We start from the raw sequence: 19016 nt of genomic DNA on the forward strand, positions 1-19016 counted from the left end.
GATGGAAAGGAAACGGAGGAAAGGGAGAACCGGGACGTATCTCCCTATGTGGGTCTGACGATGAGGGGTACCTAATCATTGACGAGCCTCGCCAGCGCTCGAATGATCTGGGGACGGAAAGCTGGGTGTTATTGTTAGCGTAGCCTCATACCTGTCTAACTACACTACGCTGTTTCTACCAGGCCAGAGGCACCAGTAACCACCGGGCACGGCTCGTCTAGATTTCTGCTCACAGATACCCTAGTAAGTAGGTACATGATCTCTGTTTTCTCTGTCGAGCAAGCCCGCGACCTAGAGGCTCGAGCCCAGACGCCAGAGATTATCTGCCCGTCGCGCTCAACAACGCGATGTGTCTCTAACCGAGCAAGTGATATACAATTCGGGTTCCCTTTCCCCACGACAGTCAGCCCTCTTTTCCTCTCCTCGTTAGGGCCTGCCTTCTTAAACCTCGCCTCCTTCGCTGGCGTTCCTATAACTGAACCTGCTTTTCGACAGCTTCCCCACGTCGCCGATGCTTCTCTCCCACACCTTGTACTTGTCCTGGTAGTAGTTCACCCACTCTTCTGTCGACATCTGGCCCTCCTTCTGGATCGCCACCAGCTGCGGCGCCAGCGTCACGAGCTTACTTCTGTACGTATCTATCCCGATGTACGTGCCCTTGAGCCACCGGCTCCCGCTCTCCGCCGAAAACCGTCGCCGCCCGTGCAGGACGCGTAGATTGTCGAACAGGACGCACTCGCCTGGCTGCAACTTGTACTCGTACACCCACTGCTCATCTTCTAACAGCTGCCGCATCTTGGCCGTCGCCTCAAGCCATTTCCGGTACATCTTGATGCCATTCTTCGTAAATTCGAGCCTCTGGTTGCTGTCCTGGAAGGGCGGCGACCAGTAGACCTTATAGGAGGTCGTCAGGATTGGGCGCGAGAATTCGTACCAGTTCCCCTGCTTCTTGTAGTGGTACTTGAGCCACTTATGTTTAAGGATGTTTGCCAAGGCTGGAGGGCCGATGCCCATGAGAAAACCGGCCCTGTAGCTGTCGGTGAAGATAGACTCGCCGCCCTCGCACGAGTTTTCGATGCAATGTAGGAGCTGGATGCGGGGCGGATCCCGCAGGTACAACATATCCTGGTGCAGACCGAGAAAGGAGCTAGTGTAGGCGATGTTTTCCGCGTGCGGTTTCGAGCGCACGTCCCAGCTCTTGCCGTAGAAGGTCTCCTGTGTATGCCCGATCTTGTTGGCAATGGTGATGACCGACTCTTCGGACGGGGGTACGTTACGTAAGAAAAGCAGTCCGTGGGTATGAAGGTGGTACAGGCCGGAGAGGAACCCTTGCTCGCTGGCCATCCAGTCATTGTAGTCGATGACGGGACGGTCACGCTCCATGGCTGCCCTGTCCCACAGAGTTAAGAAGGGTAACGTGAACGGAGCAAAGGCGTGGCCTGGTTTGAAGAAGGATGCGACTTTGGCGGGCGAGTAACGAGAGACATGGGTGCCGGAGGTGAGAAAATCGTTCTCCCAGCTCACCTCCAACCCGCCGTCCTCGGTCTTACGCGTACTCCCGACGGGAAGGTCGAGGGGCACGTCCAAAGTGCAGAAATTCTTCTGGCCCGAGTCGGGGTCCACGCATTTGTCGCAGGTGCACGAATCGCGCAACCAGTGGCGATCCAGGAGGACAGGGTCGTCCTTTTGCGAATGGGTGAGGAGAATGGTGGTATTTACGGTGAAATCGGGGAGACCGCTACCATGGCTAGGCGGGCTAGAGTCGGGTTGGCTGGAATTAAGCCGTTCCGTCGGCTCTGGCGAGGGAGAAGGTGATGGCGAAGGGGGGAGGGAAGAGAGCTGCTCGCCGCCGCTGTAACAACGGGGACCTTGAAGAACATTTTTCAGCTGATGTCTCGGGGCTATCGGGGCTGTGCGTCTACCCCATATCACCGGCGACGCCCGATGAAGATAGCGGCCAAGGGAGGGCACGCTCGAGTATGCGTGGAGACCCTTGAACATGGTGGCCAACTGCAGAGGAAGAAGTAGCTGGCGAGCGCCAGCGAATATAAGGGGACGAGAGAGACGACGAGGGAGAGGATGAAAAAGAGGACTCGGGCTTGGTGGATCCGATTGCGATAGTGAAAATTCCGATTACGTAAGTGGACGGTCGACCGGATCGATCCATCGGACGCATCCGACAAAGATGTCTGGCACCCAATCAAACGGTGGAGCGGGCTGCTGGAGGAATGATCCCATTAACCGAGCTATTCACTTAACGGAATTATACACCAATAAAGAGAAGGATTTGCCCCTGACGCCAAATAGTAGGCACGGTTTATTTGCCCCGGGACATTCCAACCATGGGCTATACGCACTATGGGAGCTGTGGGCATGCGGACGTATATCGAGAGAGAGGTGGAGGGGAATTCAAATACAAGTATACGGGTGCATCTATCCCGCCCTGTGCCATGTCTCATATACCAGGGTGTAGGTATTGTTCCCAGGGTTGTGCGTGCCGGAGCCGGCCCTATCGGTCGGTGTCGGGGGAGCCGTCTGGAGGGAAAGACACCGCCGAATACAACTCAAGAGACGTATGCCTGGGGGCCAGAGGGATCAGCGACGTTCTCTTTGTTTTGCGGATGCCCCGTTGGTGTCTTCGCCCCTTCAAATGCTTCTGCCACTGATCTGCCGAGCTGACAGAAACTCCACACGTATTGCATGTCTCAACCTTCAACGTAAGCTGTTCGGGGCTGCTACTCGCCCTGAAGGCCGCTAGGACCTCGCCGGCTCTACTGGACACTTCGGCTGGGTCAGGTAAGGGTTGCCCACTGAGAAATGTTCGCAAGAGCCGCGCCGCTGGCTCGAGTACGTCAGCCGAGAAGCTGTCGACATTGGAGCTGTTTAGTAGAAATAGATAGTCCAATGCATCGTGATCTCGGAGCATGTTGATGGTCTTGTGTCGGATCCATCGCAGCTGATGTCTTGCGTATTGTCGTGTCCCGGTCCTGATTCTTTCAAGTCCGGCTTCTTTCCGTCGGGTCCTCTCCTCTGGACTCGCACCGTCCTCTTCGGAGTCGAGGAAAGGCTCCATCTGTCTATACCCGATGGACTGCCAGATCCCTCGGGTAAGGTTGACGACCTCGCCTTGCTCGGATCGAGCTTTCCGACTGTTATGCAGGGCTCTCACCTCGGCTATGAGTCCTCTCTCGATCATCTTGTCCACTCTCTTATCGAGACGCGACTGTAACACTTCGGGGTCCGTATGCACCCAGAACATTAGTGCCTGCCAGGGGTCTTTCTCCGGATCCGGTGCGGCTCTGGCCTGCTTCTGCTCGGCGTATATATCTGACGCTCGTTTGCCGGTAGAGAGGAATATCTGCAGAGATCGCCTGATCTTGCGTCGATCTCCGGGGTGCCATCGATCCGCCATGGCAGGATCCACCTCTCGAAGGCGTTTCAGCATTAGATCTGTAGGTGCGTTTAGGATAGAAAACTGTGTTAGGTGCTCTTCGTCGGGTTGTGCTGGCGAGGCCTCTTCCTCGTACAGCGAGCCGAGAATGCTGTCCTCAAAAAGCAGAGCATGGATGTAGTAATGAGTTCCTCCGACCACGATGGGGAGCTTTCCTCTGCTTCGGATCTCGCAAATAAGCCTGGCGGCCTCGCGCGCAAAGATATCGGCGTCCCAGGTCGGCTCACGGGGATCGATCGTTGCCAGCAGATGATGCGGAACGCCCCGACGCTCTTCCACAGGAAGCTGGTTCGTGATGACTGGCAGGCCCTTGTACATCTGCATGGCATCGGCATTGATGATTTCGCCGTTAAACCGGCGCGCCAAGTCTACGGCAAGCTACGACCGACATTAGCCCGAGCAGGACGGTAGAGAGCGGGCTCTTCGTCGGGAGGAAACCAACGTCTGATTTTCCCGTGCCGGTCGTACCAAAGATAGCCACGAGGGGCTCTCGAGGAGGACCCGCGGTGGCCATCCTCCGCACATTCCTACCGAGAAAGTGCACGATTTGCTGTCTCCGTATCATAGGCCAGGAACGATCTCATCGGTGGAGACGATCGGATAGCCCGTAGGTCGTATGGAGAAGAGAAAATGCATGCTTCTCTAGTTATTACGCAAGGGGAAATGTGGCTCGGCACGAGAATGATGAGAAAAGACTTAGGTGAATGCCCCCAGTCTTCTCGGGACAACGACAAAAATATTCAAAGGTTGTTCAAAGAGCATCGCAAAGCCACTGGAGATATTCTATCTAACCAGCAAGCCGCACCTCGGCCAAGGTTGGGTGTGGCTGTGCCCGCTTACAGCGGGACTCGGCGACTTTACGTGTACTCATAGGTACCCGGTACTAATCCTAGTCTTACCTCTTACAGGTACCTACCTAAATATAATAAGTCCCCCCTACACTGCTCTAGGTACCTACGTATAGCAGGTACTTGCCCTGAGAGGTACCTTTCGACTTCGTTCCCCTCGTGCTCTGGCAGGTATGTGTCGGGCCTAATGCTACCTAAAGTACATCGGTGGGTAGGTACCTAGGTATATTAGAAATCGGGATCTGTACGTACATAGGTACCATAACTTCCATAGAGGTACCTACCCACCTAGGTACCAAATACCCGTGCATATGCATTGCTCCGACCGACAGGTGAGAGGTCACGTGGGCATGCGCGGATGAGGGATGCTTACCTAACTCCGCTCCGTCGCATTATGGACACATAGTTCAATTTGGGGGGATTTTTGATGCCAGATTTATCTCGCGACTTACTAAATCCTCTCCTTCTTTTCCCCCGACAGAACCCCATCGCGACGACCCTTATATCAACGAGGGCCTTTCGTCGCTTCGCTTCACCCTTTTTTCCTTTATTTCTTCTCCTTTCTCCCTATAATCTTTCCTATTTCTCGCACGCCGCCACCATGAGTAGCCGTGAGTCTCCCTCATCTGCCTGGCCTTCCCGCGCTTCGCCCTCGGTCCTCTGGGGGCTTGCGACGCGACCGAGTCGCCGCCATTGAGTCCCGAAAGCAGCTAACTTGGCCCCATCAGTGCGGTTCCTCGATCTCGTTAAACCCTTTGTGGCTTTCTTGCCCGAGGTTCAGCAGCCGGAGACCAAGGTCCCGTTCAATCAGAAGTTGATGTGGACCGGTCTGACGCTGCTGATCTTCTTGGTCATGAGCCAGATGCCTCTGTACGGCATCGTATCCTCCGACACCTCGGATCCCCTATACTGGCTGAGAATGATGATGGCGAGTAACCGGGGAACCTTGATGGAATTGGGTATTACGCCGATCATCTCTTCCGGCATGGTCTTCCAGCTCCTCGCTGGCACCCACATGATCGATGTCAACCTTGACCTCAAGTCCGATCGTGAACTCTACCAGACGGCCCAGAAGCTTTTCGCTTTCATCCTCTCCGCTGGCACCGCCACTGTCTACGTCTTTACTGGCCTCTATGGTCGCCCCTCCGACCTGGGTGCCGGCATCGTCTTCCTCCTTATTCTGCAGCTCGTCGTGGCAGGCATGATTGTCATCCTCCTCGATGAGCTGCTACAGAAGGGCTATGGGCTGGGAAGCGGTATTTCCCTGTTCATCGCGACCAACATCTGCGAATCCATCATGTGGAAGGCCTTCTCCCCTACCTCTATCAACACCGGCCGCGGTCCCGAATTCGAAGGCGCCGTCATTGCTCTCTTCCACCTCCTGATGACCTGGCCCAACAAGCAGCGTGCTCTCCAGGAAGCCTTCTACCGCCAGAACCTACCCAACATCATGAACCTGCTCGCCACTCTAGCTATCTTCGCTGCCGTCATCTACCTCCAGGGCTTCCGCGTCGAGATTCCTGTCAAGTCTAACCGCCAGCGAGGCGCTCGCGGCTCGTACCCCGTCCGCCTCTTCTACACCTCTAACATGCCCATCATGTTGCAATCTGCTCTGTCCTCCAACATCTTCCTCATCAGCCAGATGCTGTACTCTCGCTTCTCGGAGAACCTCCTCGTCCGCATGTTCGGCGTCTGGGAGGCCAAGGACGGATCCTCTCAGCTTTCGGCCGTCTCCGGACTCGTCTACTACATGTCCCCCCCGCTCAACTTCCGCGACGCTCTCCTCGATCCCATCCACACTGTCGTATATATTGCCTATATGCTTACCGCATGCGCCATCTTCTCTAAGACCTGGATCGAAGTCTCTGGCTCGAGCCCGCGTGACGTTGCCAAGCAGCTGAAGGAGTCGGGTCTCGTCATGGCGGGCCACCGTGATCAGAGCATGTACAAGGAGCTGAAGCGCATCATCCCTACGGCCGCCGCCTTCGGTGGCGCGTGCATCGGCGCGCTTTCTGTTGCCAGCGACCTCATGGGAGCTCTAGGCTCCGGCACCGGTACACTTCTAGCCGTTACGTAAGTTCAATTTCCTTCCCGCCATAGGTAACGGGCGCGACGAGATTTTTCTTTCTCTTGCTAATACGCATTCTGAATCAGCATCATCTACGGGTACTTCGAGATCGCAGCCAAGGAGGGCGAGCTAGGAGGCATGAAGGGGATGATTATGGGGTAAAATCAGTCGCTCAACTTCATAGATGGGAAATCCTACTCATTGGCTGCTGCGCGACATTTTCGGGTGCACCGTTGTTCCGCGCCGCGTGTAATACCAAAGGAATATTTTTCAAAAAGAGAAAAGTCACATGTGGGTTCTCACCGGGGCGGCGGAGCTTGGAAAAAAAAAAGCCATCAACGGTGGGCTGAAGCGCTTCTCTGCCATGGACCCCTCGTTGAGGGGAGCTCCAGGACGCAGAGTGTATTAGTCTACGTACAACGAAAAAGCCACGCGGGAGTTATGAAAACACGACAGATCATTGTTACATACTATAGAATTCTCCCTACGGCTTCTCCTGTCGGGAATACGCGTCGTGGAGGCTCCCTTTAGAGAGTGAAAGGCGGACACTCTTCCGTATCTATGTTCCCGTTCAGCGCCTGAGATCGTCGGGTAGGGTGAGGAGAGAATGTTAGTCGTCTGTCTTGGAAACTAGTTAGTTACGTCCCTTGGGAAGGGTTAGCTAGGCAGCACGACGCCAATGCTGCAAGTCTACCCATAGGGACAACGCAACGCAGAGAACCCTGCTGCTTGGCGCGAGATCCTCCCGGCACTAGATTCCAATCCCTGGGACATTCGGATAGCCGGTGTGCGTAGAGCGTCACGGACGTGAGCTGATTCCACAACCAGCTTGGACGTAGGTACGTAGGCAACAGATCTAGTTGCCTCTACACTCTGCAAGGCTCGAGTTGCTCTGGTGAGAGACGTATGTGGTGTGCATGTGTGCGTTTACGCAGGAGGCACCGGGCTACAAAGGATTACGTACAGGAGCAGATGATACTCGTGGTTATAAGTATGTAGCGGGATTCGTCTGCCTCGGGGGGGGGCAGCGTCGATCCCCGCGAACGCCGTCTTTCGACAACACTCAGCGCGCTTCCGCGACGCATTGCCAGCCCATCCCGCGTCGGCCTCAGTCCGACTCGTCCGCGTTTCCCGCCCCCCATTTGCGCCGCAGGGTGCCCAGCCACTCGGAGACGCTGGCGAGCTCGCCGCCGACGCGGACGCCGCCCTCGAGCCGGCCGCCGACCCGCACGTTCCCCATCAGGCACTCGATCCACTCCTGCTTCTCGCGGCGCGGCAGGCACAGCCAGTCGTGCGTCGCGTTGCACGCGAGCCCGCGGAACGTGAATATCTTGTCGCCGCGCCGCACCCTCTGCAGGCACTCGCCGCAGAAGATGGTGTCGAGGCAGTACCGGCACGCGTACACGGGGTTCTCAAAGTCCCACTTCCGCTCGCACGGCCCGTCGCAGCCGCTCTGCACGCGGAGCCCGGGTTCGGCCTTTGCCAGCTGGCGGAGCCGAGCCCGGACCTCCTCGAGCCCCTGGGCGGCGCCCGCGCCGCCCGCGCCGTCGCCGCTCGGCGCCGACGAGGACAGGAGGCCGTCTACGTGCCCCAGCGCGAATCCGAGCTGCTCGGACAGGAGCTGCGGCCCGCGGAACTGCGCCCGCACCGCCGCTTGGACGTCGCGGCTGGCGTGCTGGGCCGCCTCCGAGTCGAAATCCAGCAGCCAGCCGAGAACGTCGGGCCCGGGCGGCTTGCACAAGAGGTGCGAGAACGCGGACAGGGCGTTGAGGTCATCCCTGCAACTCAGCAAGACCGCGGCGGCGATGCCGTACCCTTCCCGGTCGTTTTCGCTCACGTCGTCGGATAGCGCGTCCAGCCCGGAGCTCATGATCCCCTGAAGCACGTCCTCGCCCCGGCTCCGCGCTTCGCTGAGGACGTAGAAGGAAGCCAGATACGTCTTGGCCGGGGACAAGATGAACGGCAAATCGTTACCGACAAACGTCCTGAGGTCGCGGATGTGCTTTTCCCTGCCGGACGGGTTCGTCTCGGCTCGAGCGCGGTCGAAGTGGTAAGCGCTGATGAGCCTTGTCGCTTGCGGCCCGGGCCAAGAACGCGTAAATCCTGTAAACCCACTGCAGCTCTCAAGGCACCGATTCCACGAACCAATATCGGCGTCGCCGAGCACGGTGTCGTCTTGGAAATAGTGTCGGGCGGCGCCCTCGTACAACAGTAGTCCGGCCTTGACATACGATTGCCCCTGCGATTGGGCAAGAGCGATGGCGACTTTTATCTCCTCGAGAAGAAACAGGGAATCGCCGGATTCGGCAGACACGAAGGAGAACAACCTCATGATCAACTCATCGGAGGCGTCATCCGCTATGAGTTGTTGGAGGATTTCGGTTAGGGAGCCTGGCTTGCGCTTATCGTCAGGGCCGTTAGTGAGCCGGTGCCAGACCTTTGCGTAGCCCTCGTTGTGGCCGTTCATCAAGCAACTCCTGAGAAGCCGGTACAGGGCTTCTGCCTGGCTTGGCATCAAGTCGAGGACTTGATTCACGTACTTGATTGCAGGTTCCGGTTGATGAAGTTGATAGTGCCACTCAGAAAGCCGGAGGTAGATGCTGATAAGCCTTGTCTTGTTTTGTGGCATGTCGTTCTTTGCCAATCCTGCTGTCGCGTCCGCTTGGGTGCTCCTTGAGTTGCCCGGGTTACCCCCCAGGCTGATCGTAAGCCCCTCGTCACCCGATGGATCCTGACTGCTGAGTTCGATGGCCTTCTGGTACGAACTGATGGCCAAATCAGATTCGTCTCTGTGATAATATGTATCGCCTAATCGTTGATACCAGAGGGAATCGGGCACTGCCTCTTTCAAGGCATGTTTCCGACACCAATCTTCTACCATAGTAACAGTCACCTCCTCTGAACCTGAGTTCTGGGCGGCATCATCGCTCGGGGCGGTACCTCGGCCTGTATTTGGGCGACCGCCATCATCATCGAAACCGATCTGCGTTATATCAGCCCGCATTCAAAACATCTAACGGCGTCCTTGAAATGGGGGGAGGGGTAGCACGAGGGCATACCATTGTGAGATAACCATGGAGCCATCGGAAGACCTTGGGTGCTCTCCAAGAATCGTCCCGTAACCAGCGCTTAGCCAACATCTTCATGATGTCCAAAAGTACCAGGCGCTCTGGCTTCTTGTCTCTTGCCACATCCTTAACCCATTGGCTATCGCGTGGTCCGAGATGGCCTGTGACGGATTTGTCGCCTAGCCACTTCAGGAATATGCCAATTTCGCGCTTGTCGCCGAACCACATCACCCATTTGCAAATGTCCCAGTGCTTCTCGATGCCTCTGGTGTTTAGAAACAGTCTGATTAGCCCATCTCCAATCTCGCGCTTCTCCGAGGCCTTCAGTATATCGGGCCCATTCGGCGTCTCTAAATTCTTAAGGTCGTTCAGATGATCGGGAAGAAAGCTCAGCGCGTATAGGCCGAGAGCTTCTGTTTTGGGGTTTGGATCTTCCGAAATAAGCTGGAGTATGCGCCTGACGATAGTGAGATGGGCTTCGAACTCATTGACCTGGATATTCTCTTTTGCGGTATTCTTAGTGCCGGTATCGTCGTCCAGGTCATATCTGTTGATTTCGTTGGCTAGCTTCCAGAAGAATGACTGGACGCTTGTACGATCACCTTTTGTGATAGTAATCGTAGCTGAGAACCTCGGGGTCTCATCCATATTCCGAGGTTCTGTCCTCGGCTTTATCAAGCAAGCCGCCATACCATCGACGACTTCGACAGATCCATCGTCGGAAACATTAAAGATTTTGGCGTACTTTGTCCTCATTTTCTTCCCGAGTGGTTGTATGGAATGCTTGCGGAACCGGAGAAACTTATTCTGGAGTGAGCCGGAGTCGGAAAGGGGTTTCGGTTTCGGTGTGGACTTACTAGAGCAGCCTTCAATAGCTCAACAGTAAGATTGTTAAACTTGACAAATATGGCCCATTTAAGAAGCTCGTTGAGCTCGCAGATATCTTGTGGGCCCAACGCGAGTTGTAATTCGTTGATTTGGGCTTGGAGTATCGCATTCTGGTCTTCGCGGGAGGCTTCGAGCACTCTTTCTACTTGTTCCTCGGTACCATCGTTATCAACGATGTTGCGGAGGCTTTCCAAGGCGGTATTGACCTTGTAGTAGTTCCCCCTCATCTGAGTGGAGAGCTTTTTGAGAACGCTCTCCCTTATTCTCGTCGAGTCATCGTCGGATTCCTGCAGTATGTCCATCTTCTTCAGAGTGTCGTCGACGTACCCTCTGAGGTCACTCCCGTTGTGTTGCTCAACGTTGATCTCCAGATGGCGGAAGTGCGGTCGTGGCTCTAGTGAGTCCGGCCTCATAGACACAAGAACTCGAACGGAAGGCTTGGTTTGATCTATGTCCCTGATGATGTCCATCAATTGCCCCACCGCTTCTCTAGCACGAACCCCTAGGTCAGCCAACCCATCGAAGAGGAGGTAGTGCGTTGCCCGTCCCCGCGGTGAGCCAACGCCAAGTAGTTCCCAGAGCTTTGCACAGGTAGCGTCCTTCAAAAAAACATCGCTGACCTCTTCCTTGCCAAGAACTTCGGACAAAGCCTTCTCAAACGCACTGTCTTGCTCTGCTAGTTGGCAGGCCATGGCCTTGATGGCCGTATGGAGGGGCTTCCAATTTTCGTCATCTTTACCACTTCCTTTCTTATTTGAGGAGAAGAAGTAGCTTCCAATCAGTATTCGAGACGATTGCACGCCCCCGTACTGGCATTTCCCCCGGAGCTGATGGAGGATGACGGACGTGAGGAAAGTCTTGCCAGTGTTGGGACCGCCGGAGAGAAAGAGTATATTACTTCTATTGGAATCTACACCGTCAGCCCATTTTTGGAACTCGGGCTGGTGCCAAATCCATTCTCCCGTCCCGCTCGCGGCCGCTTTCCAAAGTTCGTCGCCTGCATTGGTCGATGGTTCCTCTACTTTGGTGCTTATCCCGAGCTTTTCGTTAATCATTCTTAAACGGTTTCTGCTGCCTTCCTCTCTCTTGCGCTCGTCATCCGAGTCCTTCAAGATGGTGATATTAGCATGAGTCTCTAAGATGGCTTGCTCTGTGCGGTCTGCCCTGTCGAGCAACCGTTTGAGCTGACTGTTGGAGTCGGCAGCAAGTTTCAAGATCTGAGTTCCTTGTACTTGGCTGTGCGACTGCGAGAGGGTTTTCAACCGATTCAGCTGGTCCCGGACGCCCGAGTCATCCTTGAGCAGAAGAAGCTTGGCTTTTATCTTGAGCTTCGTTCGGAACGAAGTCGACTCTCGGAGCACGATGGACAATGCGCAGATGTCGACGAAGCAGATCATCATCTCCTGTATGGCCAGTAGCAGCTCAGAGTCGAGGTTGTCGAATTGCTCCATCTGGTCGTACATCTTGAAGTGGCTCAACGTAGGACCAATGGCCTCGAACAGCCCATTCACGGCGGTATGGAATTCGTGAATCTCCTGCGGGATATCGAGGAGCAGCGAAATCGCGTTGAAGCACATGCTCGAGGCGGGGAACTGCGATAGTCTCAGCGTCCATCGTGAATTACGGCACAAATCTGTGCTGGATCCATACCGCCATGTCGGCCGCCTGCGAGGTTATCCCGCCAAACACCTGGAGACATTTTATCACGTACATGCCCCAGGCGGTCGCCTTATCGGCGTTGGATTCCGCTTCGGGCTCCCGTAGACCTAAAAGCCGGCTGCGCTCGACGGCGGCAACACAGGATTCCAGTGTGGTGGGCGGGTTCTTGCGTATGGACTTTCCGGTCTTCTTCAGGAAGTTGTCTGCGGCATTCTGCCACATCGCCTCCAACTTGTGCGCCATGTCTCCCGTCCCGCTCTCTCGACGTCCCGCGATACCTCAGGGATCCTGTCACGTAGCTGGTTCCAAGCGACGTGCCGGCCGACGGGTGGCGCGTGGAGCATGCAACGGGAGGTGTCGGAGAAGGCCCTGCATGGGCCGACTCGCCAACTAGAAGGACAGAAATGAGAGTGGAGGCCCGGCTGGCATACCTGCCTATACCTACCTATAATATAGGTGCCCATCCTGCTTAGGTAAGCTAAGTGGCCCAAGGAGCCACCAGAGTCGTATTCCTAAGCGACAATTCTCTACGCGACACATGCGAAGGCCGGGGAGCAGACGATTGCGCAAGGGTAGCAGATCGGGAAAGGAGCGGAAGATGAGCGGGTGGCGGTGACGCAGGCCACCGTTATTGCTTAGCATACCCCCTACTCCCTCACCCGCGGATCAGAGGGGTAGGTAATACTGCCACCAGCGTCTGGTCAGTAACCGCCGCAGGAATAGGGGCTGTTGGTTGGCGGAATCGCGCAGGAGAGCAGCAGGTCGCATATGAGTGCCAGGTATCTGGACAGCATTATACAAGTAGGTATGTATGTGATAGGTCTATTCGTCGCCGTGATAACTGTCTAATATCTAATACCACCTAAGTGAAACAATCTCATCAATGTCCTTGCCCCAATCATAAAAAAACCTTGAACGTAAGTCCTCCTTAAACCCCCTTCTTTCAACCAGACAGTCTCCTGCTTGGTTGGCAGGTATAAGCTCAACATCGCCTGCATCCGAGTATAGCAGTCCGTCCATGATGGAATGGTACTCCTCTACGACACGTAGTGGCTGCTCTTGGTCCTGATCACCTCGTGAATCATGTCTATTATTCACGCCATTCCTCAGGTCCTCAAGTAGCCGCTTCACGTCTTGGTGTAGCCATAAGGCTATCACAACGGTAAATTGCTTAAAAGCCAATGCATGCCCCATCTCTGGGTCGGATAGAGCATAGACAAGAAAGAAGGCAGCTCGTTGGAAACTTTGGGAGAGGGAAACAAGGGAATTGGTTCGAGAGATGACAGAGCCTGGGGAAAGACTCGGTTGCATCTGATCGCAAAGACCCAACCACGATCTGGTGTGCTCACCTGGAAAACATCGAAAGGAGAGGAGTGAAATACAGACCTTGGTGATCTTGAAGAGGCTTTCCGGAAACCACCGGTCCCGGGTATGCTCCAGGTACGTTTGCGTGGTGTAGTGAGCCAAGCGGATAATACCACTTTCCCCGTCGATAGTGACCAATCCGGCGCAGACGGATACTGTGTCGCGAGTATCCGGCATGTTGTCTTCGTCGATCTCGGACTTGCCGCTTTCTGCTGCAAGCAGTTTTTGGAGGGAGGAGGCGTGTATTGTGGGTTCAGACCAACTAATCCACGATAGAACATCCATTGCAAGGTCTTTCATGTCCGGCAACTGTCCGGCGATCCTCTCCATGACTTTCTCGTACGTGTCCGTGAGAAGTTGGCTTTTCTCGTCTCCGCCTGGCCGTTGGCTTCGGTTTCGAAGGTCCTCTAACGTGGCACGGATCGCTTTCGGTGTCATTTTAGCACGAAGGATATCCAAATGCAACTGTGCCAGCAGGAACCTAAGCCAGTATTAATATTAGCCAAGGGTGTCCCGTCTCTGTAACCGCTGCCATAAAAAAAAACCTTATATTCCGTCCACTGCTTCCGAAATGACGCTTACGATCTCCTCTTGTAACTGCGGATTGCGTTGAACGAAGTCTCGTAGCTCTCTGATACGGTGCCGTACGTATATTTTCACATCCTCCTCGTTTGCACGGATCTTCACCATCATACTCTCTTTGAATTCTCTCACAATTAAAGGAATAAACCTCGACGTCGCCATAATGTTAACTCTTTGGTGTCTCTGCAAGTGAAATATTGTTGACAGAAAACTGTCTCGGCAGGAACTCGACGATTCGCACTCATCAAGCGCATCCACGACGACGAATACTCTCGTATAGAGACTGGCAACGGATCTTAATGATTGCGAAGCCTCGTCCATTGACGGTCGCGTTTTGTTGTTTTGTTGTCGATCATACATGTCCTGGACGGCGCTTGGGAGAGGCGTCTGCCACTGGGCGAGTTGCCGAAGCAAACTCAAGATTAGGTCGATTCCAGTCTTCTCTTTGCTTTCTCGAAAGTTGAAGTAGATATACGCCATACCGATAGTCGGGTCGTTACGCAACCGAGACATGAGGTCATCAATTACGGCTGAAGTGAGGATTGTCTTTCCTGCGCCAGGAATCCCCGGGCAGAACAGAGTTTTACGGCCTTCTTCCACCCATACCTTGTATTCCGGCGATTCGAGAAACCATTTTCCAGTCCCCGGCTGCCTTCGACTTAGGAAGTCAGCCTGTTGGGAAGCATAGTCGAGTGGCGAGAGCCACTTGAGGACATCCTGACGCCGCTGATCCTTTTGTCTCTTCACCAACTGCACCAACTGCACCACCCCATCATGGATGACTTTCTGCCTCCATGCATTCAAGAGTTCAATATTCAAGATAACTCGTCTCCTGAGGTCGCAAATATCCTCGGGTTCCCAGTTTACTCGCTTCCATAATTTCTTCGCGGCGTCTCTGGTGCGTTTTGGACTTGACTCTAGGCATCTATACTTGTCCAATGTCTTTCGGATGTCTTCAAAAACACGGCGGCAACTCTTGCAAATGTCCTTCAGGTCGGCTTTCTGTTTGCTAGAAACCCGGGGGCTGGATAGTTCAATTTCGATATCGTCGAGAACGATGGAAAGATTTCGTGCCCTATTATGTTAACGTAAGTCACCGACAAACTCGGAGCACCCAAATTTCGCTTAAGAGTTCATACTCGTCAGATATAGCTTGGAATTGAGTCGGAGCATCCACAAACTCCCTTCTGACCTTTTTAGCGAGTTGGACTGTTGTCAGGAAATCGCCGACGCTAAATCCAAAACTCATCTTGGTTGGGAACTAGCCGCCCGAGGGTATATGGACATTATATATAGACACGAAATGACCAGGCGACGGGAAGTTTGGCAGGTATTAAATGAGATCAACTTGGGCACATTAGGCACAGGCGATCCCCTCCATGCCCCTCAAAACGTTGCTCGCACAGCCACAACGAAACCCGACACGTTGTATTAATAATGACGGAGAAGAGTATTTATTCAAGGCGAATGTAGAGTGAGGCTATGTAGAGACCCAAGCCTGTCAGCAAGACAAGTAGAAAAGCCGGGACGGGTGTCCATATTTTTCCGGACCCTAATCAATATTACAATACGAAGTCTAGTGGCAGAGCCATACATGCCACTCGGGGGCTCTACGGCGAAGCGTAAGCTGGACTCCGGCTCTATAAGCCGCATCGCACACTAGTCCTAGATTCTCGCGCCTAGCAAGCTCAAGAGCAATCCAAAGATAGACTGCAACTCTTTAGCATGGAAGGATATTGGGAGAAACGTGAGAGAAGTGCTTCCTACCCAGGATACGCGTAGCTTTGTCTTAACCTCCACCCCTTGCGGGCCTCTTATGCGCGCGTAGGAATTCGATCGACTCGGTGCCATCGCTTCGGCGCGATTTAACATCAATGAAAACGATCCAGATGATCAGCGGCATATCGAGATAGAACGGAACGGCGCATTGGGACGTATTATCATCAACCAAGTCATGCAACGGGCGCGCTGTAATATCTGGGGACGGGCGGCGACGTGCCGGAGGGCCCGCCCGGAACGAAGTCCGTTTATTACCCTCGTGATCAAGGATTCGTGGCAGGACCTTGAGCGCGATAACGAAGGTGACTCCTTTGGAGAACTGTCCGATATTAAAGACGTACGCTACGTAGAGGTAAGTGTTACTAATACTACGAAACAGTCCCTCTTCCGGACGGCAGGATGGACGATGTTTACGTGGGCATCTGGAAGGGGTTGGATATTAGGAAAGCTTCTATTAACTAATACCGCCTGCAGTATCTAGCCGCGCCGGAGGGGCTCGACACCCTCGGCATCTTGCAAGACAGCATTACAGGTCAAAAAAGATACTCTACTACTCACTGGCGCCGTGACCGCCCCGGCTAAGCGATCGCGTTTAGTATCTCCGATCAAGCCTGGCAATGAACCCATGCCACCAAATCGAGTGCATCGCCGCGTCGTCCTTCGTGATTTTGGGAGACCCATTTACGAGCCAAGGTCCTCGGCCGCCTTACCTACTACGATCGAAGCGTGTATTAAGGGCCGTGAATCGCTATATAAGATCAGCTTCCGAGAGAGAAAGCATCACCCGGGAGATCTATCTCAACGGCAATGCATCGCGCAGTCCCGCCGCTGTGCTCGCAGCGCCCTTCCAACCGCGGGTCCGTCTCTATCTAGCACATTCACTTACCCCATCTCGGGATCACCTATATTACCTAAGGCCACACGCCAAGTTATGCCTGGCAATGCGGACCTTTCTGGGGTAACACAACTTGCAACCACTCGGACGTCTGATGCTTCGGGTACTGTATAGAAGCAAGGAGCATGTAATATTAGTGTCACTTCGAGGTAGTACGGCGAGAGAATGGCCATATTCACGCATTTCATCCCCGGATCGCATATGAGCTACCAGACCTCATAGCGGTCACACATATACCTAGGAGACGAGTTCTTTGGCAGAGTCCAAGACGCCATTAGTCGCTGTGTTATCCTTTCCCAGCGTCCCGGCTCCAGACGGGCCCAGGACCACGTTGGGAAATTGAGCGTGCATCGCGTATGACGCGGTATAAGGCTGCATCTCCAAATGGGGGGCGAGGAGGTCTACAGTCCCCGGTGAGAGCATGATTGTATCACGACACATAATCTCTGTATCACCCGCACGGGTTCTGCTCCAGGAGTCCGGCGGCGTAAGTGACGGTATCCGAGAAACGGGTTAGCACGCCCGAAGTCGAAACCCGTCGTAAGCGCCACGCAAGGTTGAACATGGCTAGATGTTCTGCCTCATGACCGATCAGCTGTGGGCTCTTGCGTAACTATGCATGGCCGAGACATGTCGACTTCGGGCGTTGGAGTAAAGGGGGGACGGGAGGGAAGTTGAAAAGGGCCGCTCGATCCGCTGCATACCGCACAGCAAATCAGACCGAGATGATTTCAAAGCTCGAGTCTAGGCCCCTCACAACGGTCTCTCGTGGCGGCGGCTGCCTGCAGCCCATCGTAATGTGGTATGGAGACAAGGCAATATCAGGGAGTTATATTAGGTATGTATTCTCTTTAACGATGCGGCAGGTGGCTTGACCATAGTACGACTAAAAAGAGGCCTTGGGTAGACGAGAATTCTGAATGGCAGTCCTCGGCCGCACGGATACATTGCAAGACTGTCGAATGTTGGGTCCGTGGAGAACTTGCATGGGAGAATAGCCCTCGTAGCCGACTCCTCATATGCACTGCTCCGGGGGAAGTGACCCCAGCTGCTGCCGGCTCGCCATGTATGTAAGACGGCTTCGAAGGCAGGGTACCGGCAGCTCCTCTCGCCGCTTTACTGTTCTGTATCCGGACTCGGAGGGCTCAGGCCTCTGCTAGGTCGAGGAGCCGCATGTCAACGCGCCACGGAAAGAGGGCTCGCCGTGTCGAAGCGACGTAGAGAGCGAACAACCTGGCCCACTGCAAGCTGGCTCGCAAAGGGCTGGGAGCAGGTTGGATGGTTGTGGTACACGTATAATACCTATATAGGTATTTCTGAAGACGGCCGTGGAGTGTGGGATAGCCGGCGTCTGTGTCCTAGAAGTTGGCCATTGGGGGGGGGTGGTAAGGGAAGTGGTTCGGACGGATCAAGAATGAAGAAGTCGGCATATACGGCATATACGGACGCAAGAATAACGCGGTAAGCTACAGGCACATACGCGAGGTAACGATGATGACCTGGTACAGCTTAGCGGACCGTTCGGCGGGTTTCTCCCCCCCCGGTCGAGATTCCCCACAGGCATCGCGGCGGGACTTGGTTCCCTGTTCTGCAGAGTTCGTTATTATCACGGTGGTACAGCCCTATGGTTCTCACTCGCCTGGTCCGAAGCCGACGTCTTCCCACCGCGAGTAAACCTTGGTTAACGGGCCCGAACAGATCCAGTTCATAGCGAGTCCCGTTCGAAAGCTGGACCACATCTCGAGGAGAGAGTAGTGTCCAAGGCTAAGACGAGGGCGGCTTCGCATTTGCATGCCGCAACGATGCCTCCCTCTCCCTTCCATTAGGCGTGGCGGGATTCGATAAGGATGATGCAATGGATGTAGATCCTGTAGTTTGCTCTATGTGCTACGAGCGCGGCAGAGGGATGCAGCACGCGGCTGAGCGTTGCGTAACAGAGCAGAAGGGGGACTGCACGGGCAGATCCATAGGTCAGCTACCTATAGACAGTTGTGCCATGTGATGTTCCTCTACGGGTACTAATATCCGTCTTGGGATTTGCGATGCAAGCTGAAGGGCCCACCTCGATTTGCAAAGGCACTAAAGCTAAAGCGAGGCAGACGTGCTACGTAGTAATATTAGCTTGGGGAAGACATTCAGCTAGCGGCGGCTGTTGACGAAGATGGAGAACAGGTAATATTGGGTTCTAGAAGGGTAAGCAGAAGCTAATACCATTACCGGTCATAGCGGCTTGCCTCCCTTACTTGGAAGTGATAGGTAGGTAAGTGGGCACGACGTAGAGTAGCAAGGCTTGTTGTCTAGGTACGCTGGGGGGTAGGTAGTGCAAAAACGACAACACCTGCATGGGCACACAAGATAAACACAGATAGAAGGGATATTAATGTTGCCTACTGCGAGTACGTGAGAGCTATCT

At 54.5% G+C, this 19016-nt stretch overlaps 8 protein-coding genes across 8 annotated transcripts; 3 read left to right on the forward strand and 5 right to left on the reverse strand.

Annotated features, from left to right (window-relative positions):
• Positions 1–258: 258 nt before the first annotated feature.
• Positions 259–2093, reverse strand: GGS23DRAFT_318515 (uncharacterized protein). The gene has a single exon (XM_051512864.1). It carries the CDS (start codon positions 1999–2001, stop codon positions 442–444), a length of 1560 nt encoding a protein of 519 aa, XP_051368167.1. The 5' UTR covers positions 2002–2093; the 3' UTR covers positions 259–441.
• A 416-nt stretch (positions 2094–2509) lies between these two features.
• GGS23DRAFT_600384 (tRNA isopentenyltransferase) lies at positions 2510–3965 on the reverse strand (the record flags this gene model as incomplete). Its single annotated transcript, XM_051519056.1, has 2 exons — positions 2510–3829; positions 3894–3965. The coding sequence occupies 2 exons, from the start codon at positions 3963–3965 to the stop codon at positions 2510–2512; spliced, it is 1392 nt and encodes a 463-aa protein (XP_051368168.1).
• A 935-nt stretch (positions 3966–4900) lies between these two features.
• GGS23DRAFT_600385 (SecY subunit domain-containing protein) lies at positions 4901–6529 on the forward strand (the record flags this gene model as incomplete). The annotated part of the gene is made up of 3 exons (XM_051519057.1): positions 4901–4910; positions 5028–6372; positions 6454–6529. The coding sequence occupies 3 exons, from the start codon at positions 4901–4903 to the stop codon at positions 6527–6529; spliced, it is 1431 nt and encodes a 476-aa protein (XP_051368169.1).
• Positions 6530–6830: 301 nt separating this feature from the next.
• On the reverse strand, positions 6831–12383 carry GGS23DRAFT_616115 (nacht and tpr domain-containing protein). Its single transcript, XM_051520766.1, has 4 exons — positions 11974–12383; positions 10293–11915; positions 9427–10236; positions 6831–9350 (listed from the first exon to the last, which is right to left on the reverse strand). Exons 1-4 carry the CDS (start codon positions 12223–12225, stop codon positions 7476–7478), a joined length of 4560 nt encoding a protein of 1519 aa, XP_051368170.1. The 5' UTR covers positions 12226–12383; the 3' UTR covers positions 6831–7475.
• Positions 12384–12729: 346 nt separating this feature from the next.
• On the reverse strand, positions 12730–14201 carry GGS23DRAFT_318648 (uncharacterized protein). The gene has a single exon (XM_051512866.1). It carries the CDS (start codon positions 13783–13785, stop codon positions 12835–12837), a length of 951 nt encoding a protein of 316 aa, XP_051368171.1. The 5' UTR covers positions 13786–14201; the 3' UTR covers positions 12730–12834.
• GGS23DRAFT_585518 (uncharacterized protein) lies at positions 13719–15350 on the reverse strand. Its single transcript, XM_051517383.1, has 3 exons — positions 15069–15350; positions 13930–15004; positions 13719–13828 (listed from the first exon to the last, which is right to left on the reverse strand). The coding sequence occupies exons 1-3, from the start codon at positions 15176–15178 to the stop codon at positions 13787–13789; spliced, it is 1227 nt and encodes a 408-aa protein (XP_051368172.1). The 5' UTR covers positions 15179–15350; the 3' UTR covers positions 13719–13786.
• Positions 15351–15883: 533 nt separating this feature from the next.
• Positions 15884–16290, forward strand: GGS23DRAFT_600388 (uncharacterized protein; the record flags this gene model as incomplete). Its single annotated transcript, XM_051519058.1, has 2 exons — positions 15884–16060; positions 16183–16290. 2 exons carry the CDS (start codon positions 15884–15886, stop codon positions 16288–16290), a joined length of 285 nt encoding a protein of 94 aa, XP_051368173.1.
• Positions 16007–16787, forward strand: GGS23DRAFT_318657 (uncharacterized protein). The gene is made up of 2 exons (XM_051512867.1): positions 16007–16060; positions 16183–16787. Exon 2 carries the CDS (start codon positions 16334–16336, stop codon positions 16715–16717), a length of 384 nt encoding a protein of 127 aa, XP_051368174.1. The 5' UTR covers positions 16007–16060; positions 16183–16333; the 3' UTR covers positions 16718–16787.
• The last annotated feature ends 2229 nt before the right edge of the window (positions 16788–19016 follow it).

This window comes from Durotheca rogersii, assembly GCF_024521655.1.
Source record: "Durotheca rogersii strain YMJ 92031201 chromosome Unknown GGS23scaffold_32, whole genome shotgun sequence".
Classification (NCBI taxonomy): domain Eukaryota; kingdom Fungi; phylum Ascomycota; class Sordariomycetes; order Xylariales; family Xylariaceae; genus Durotheca; species Durotheca rogersii.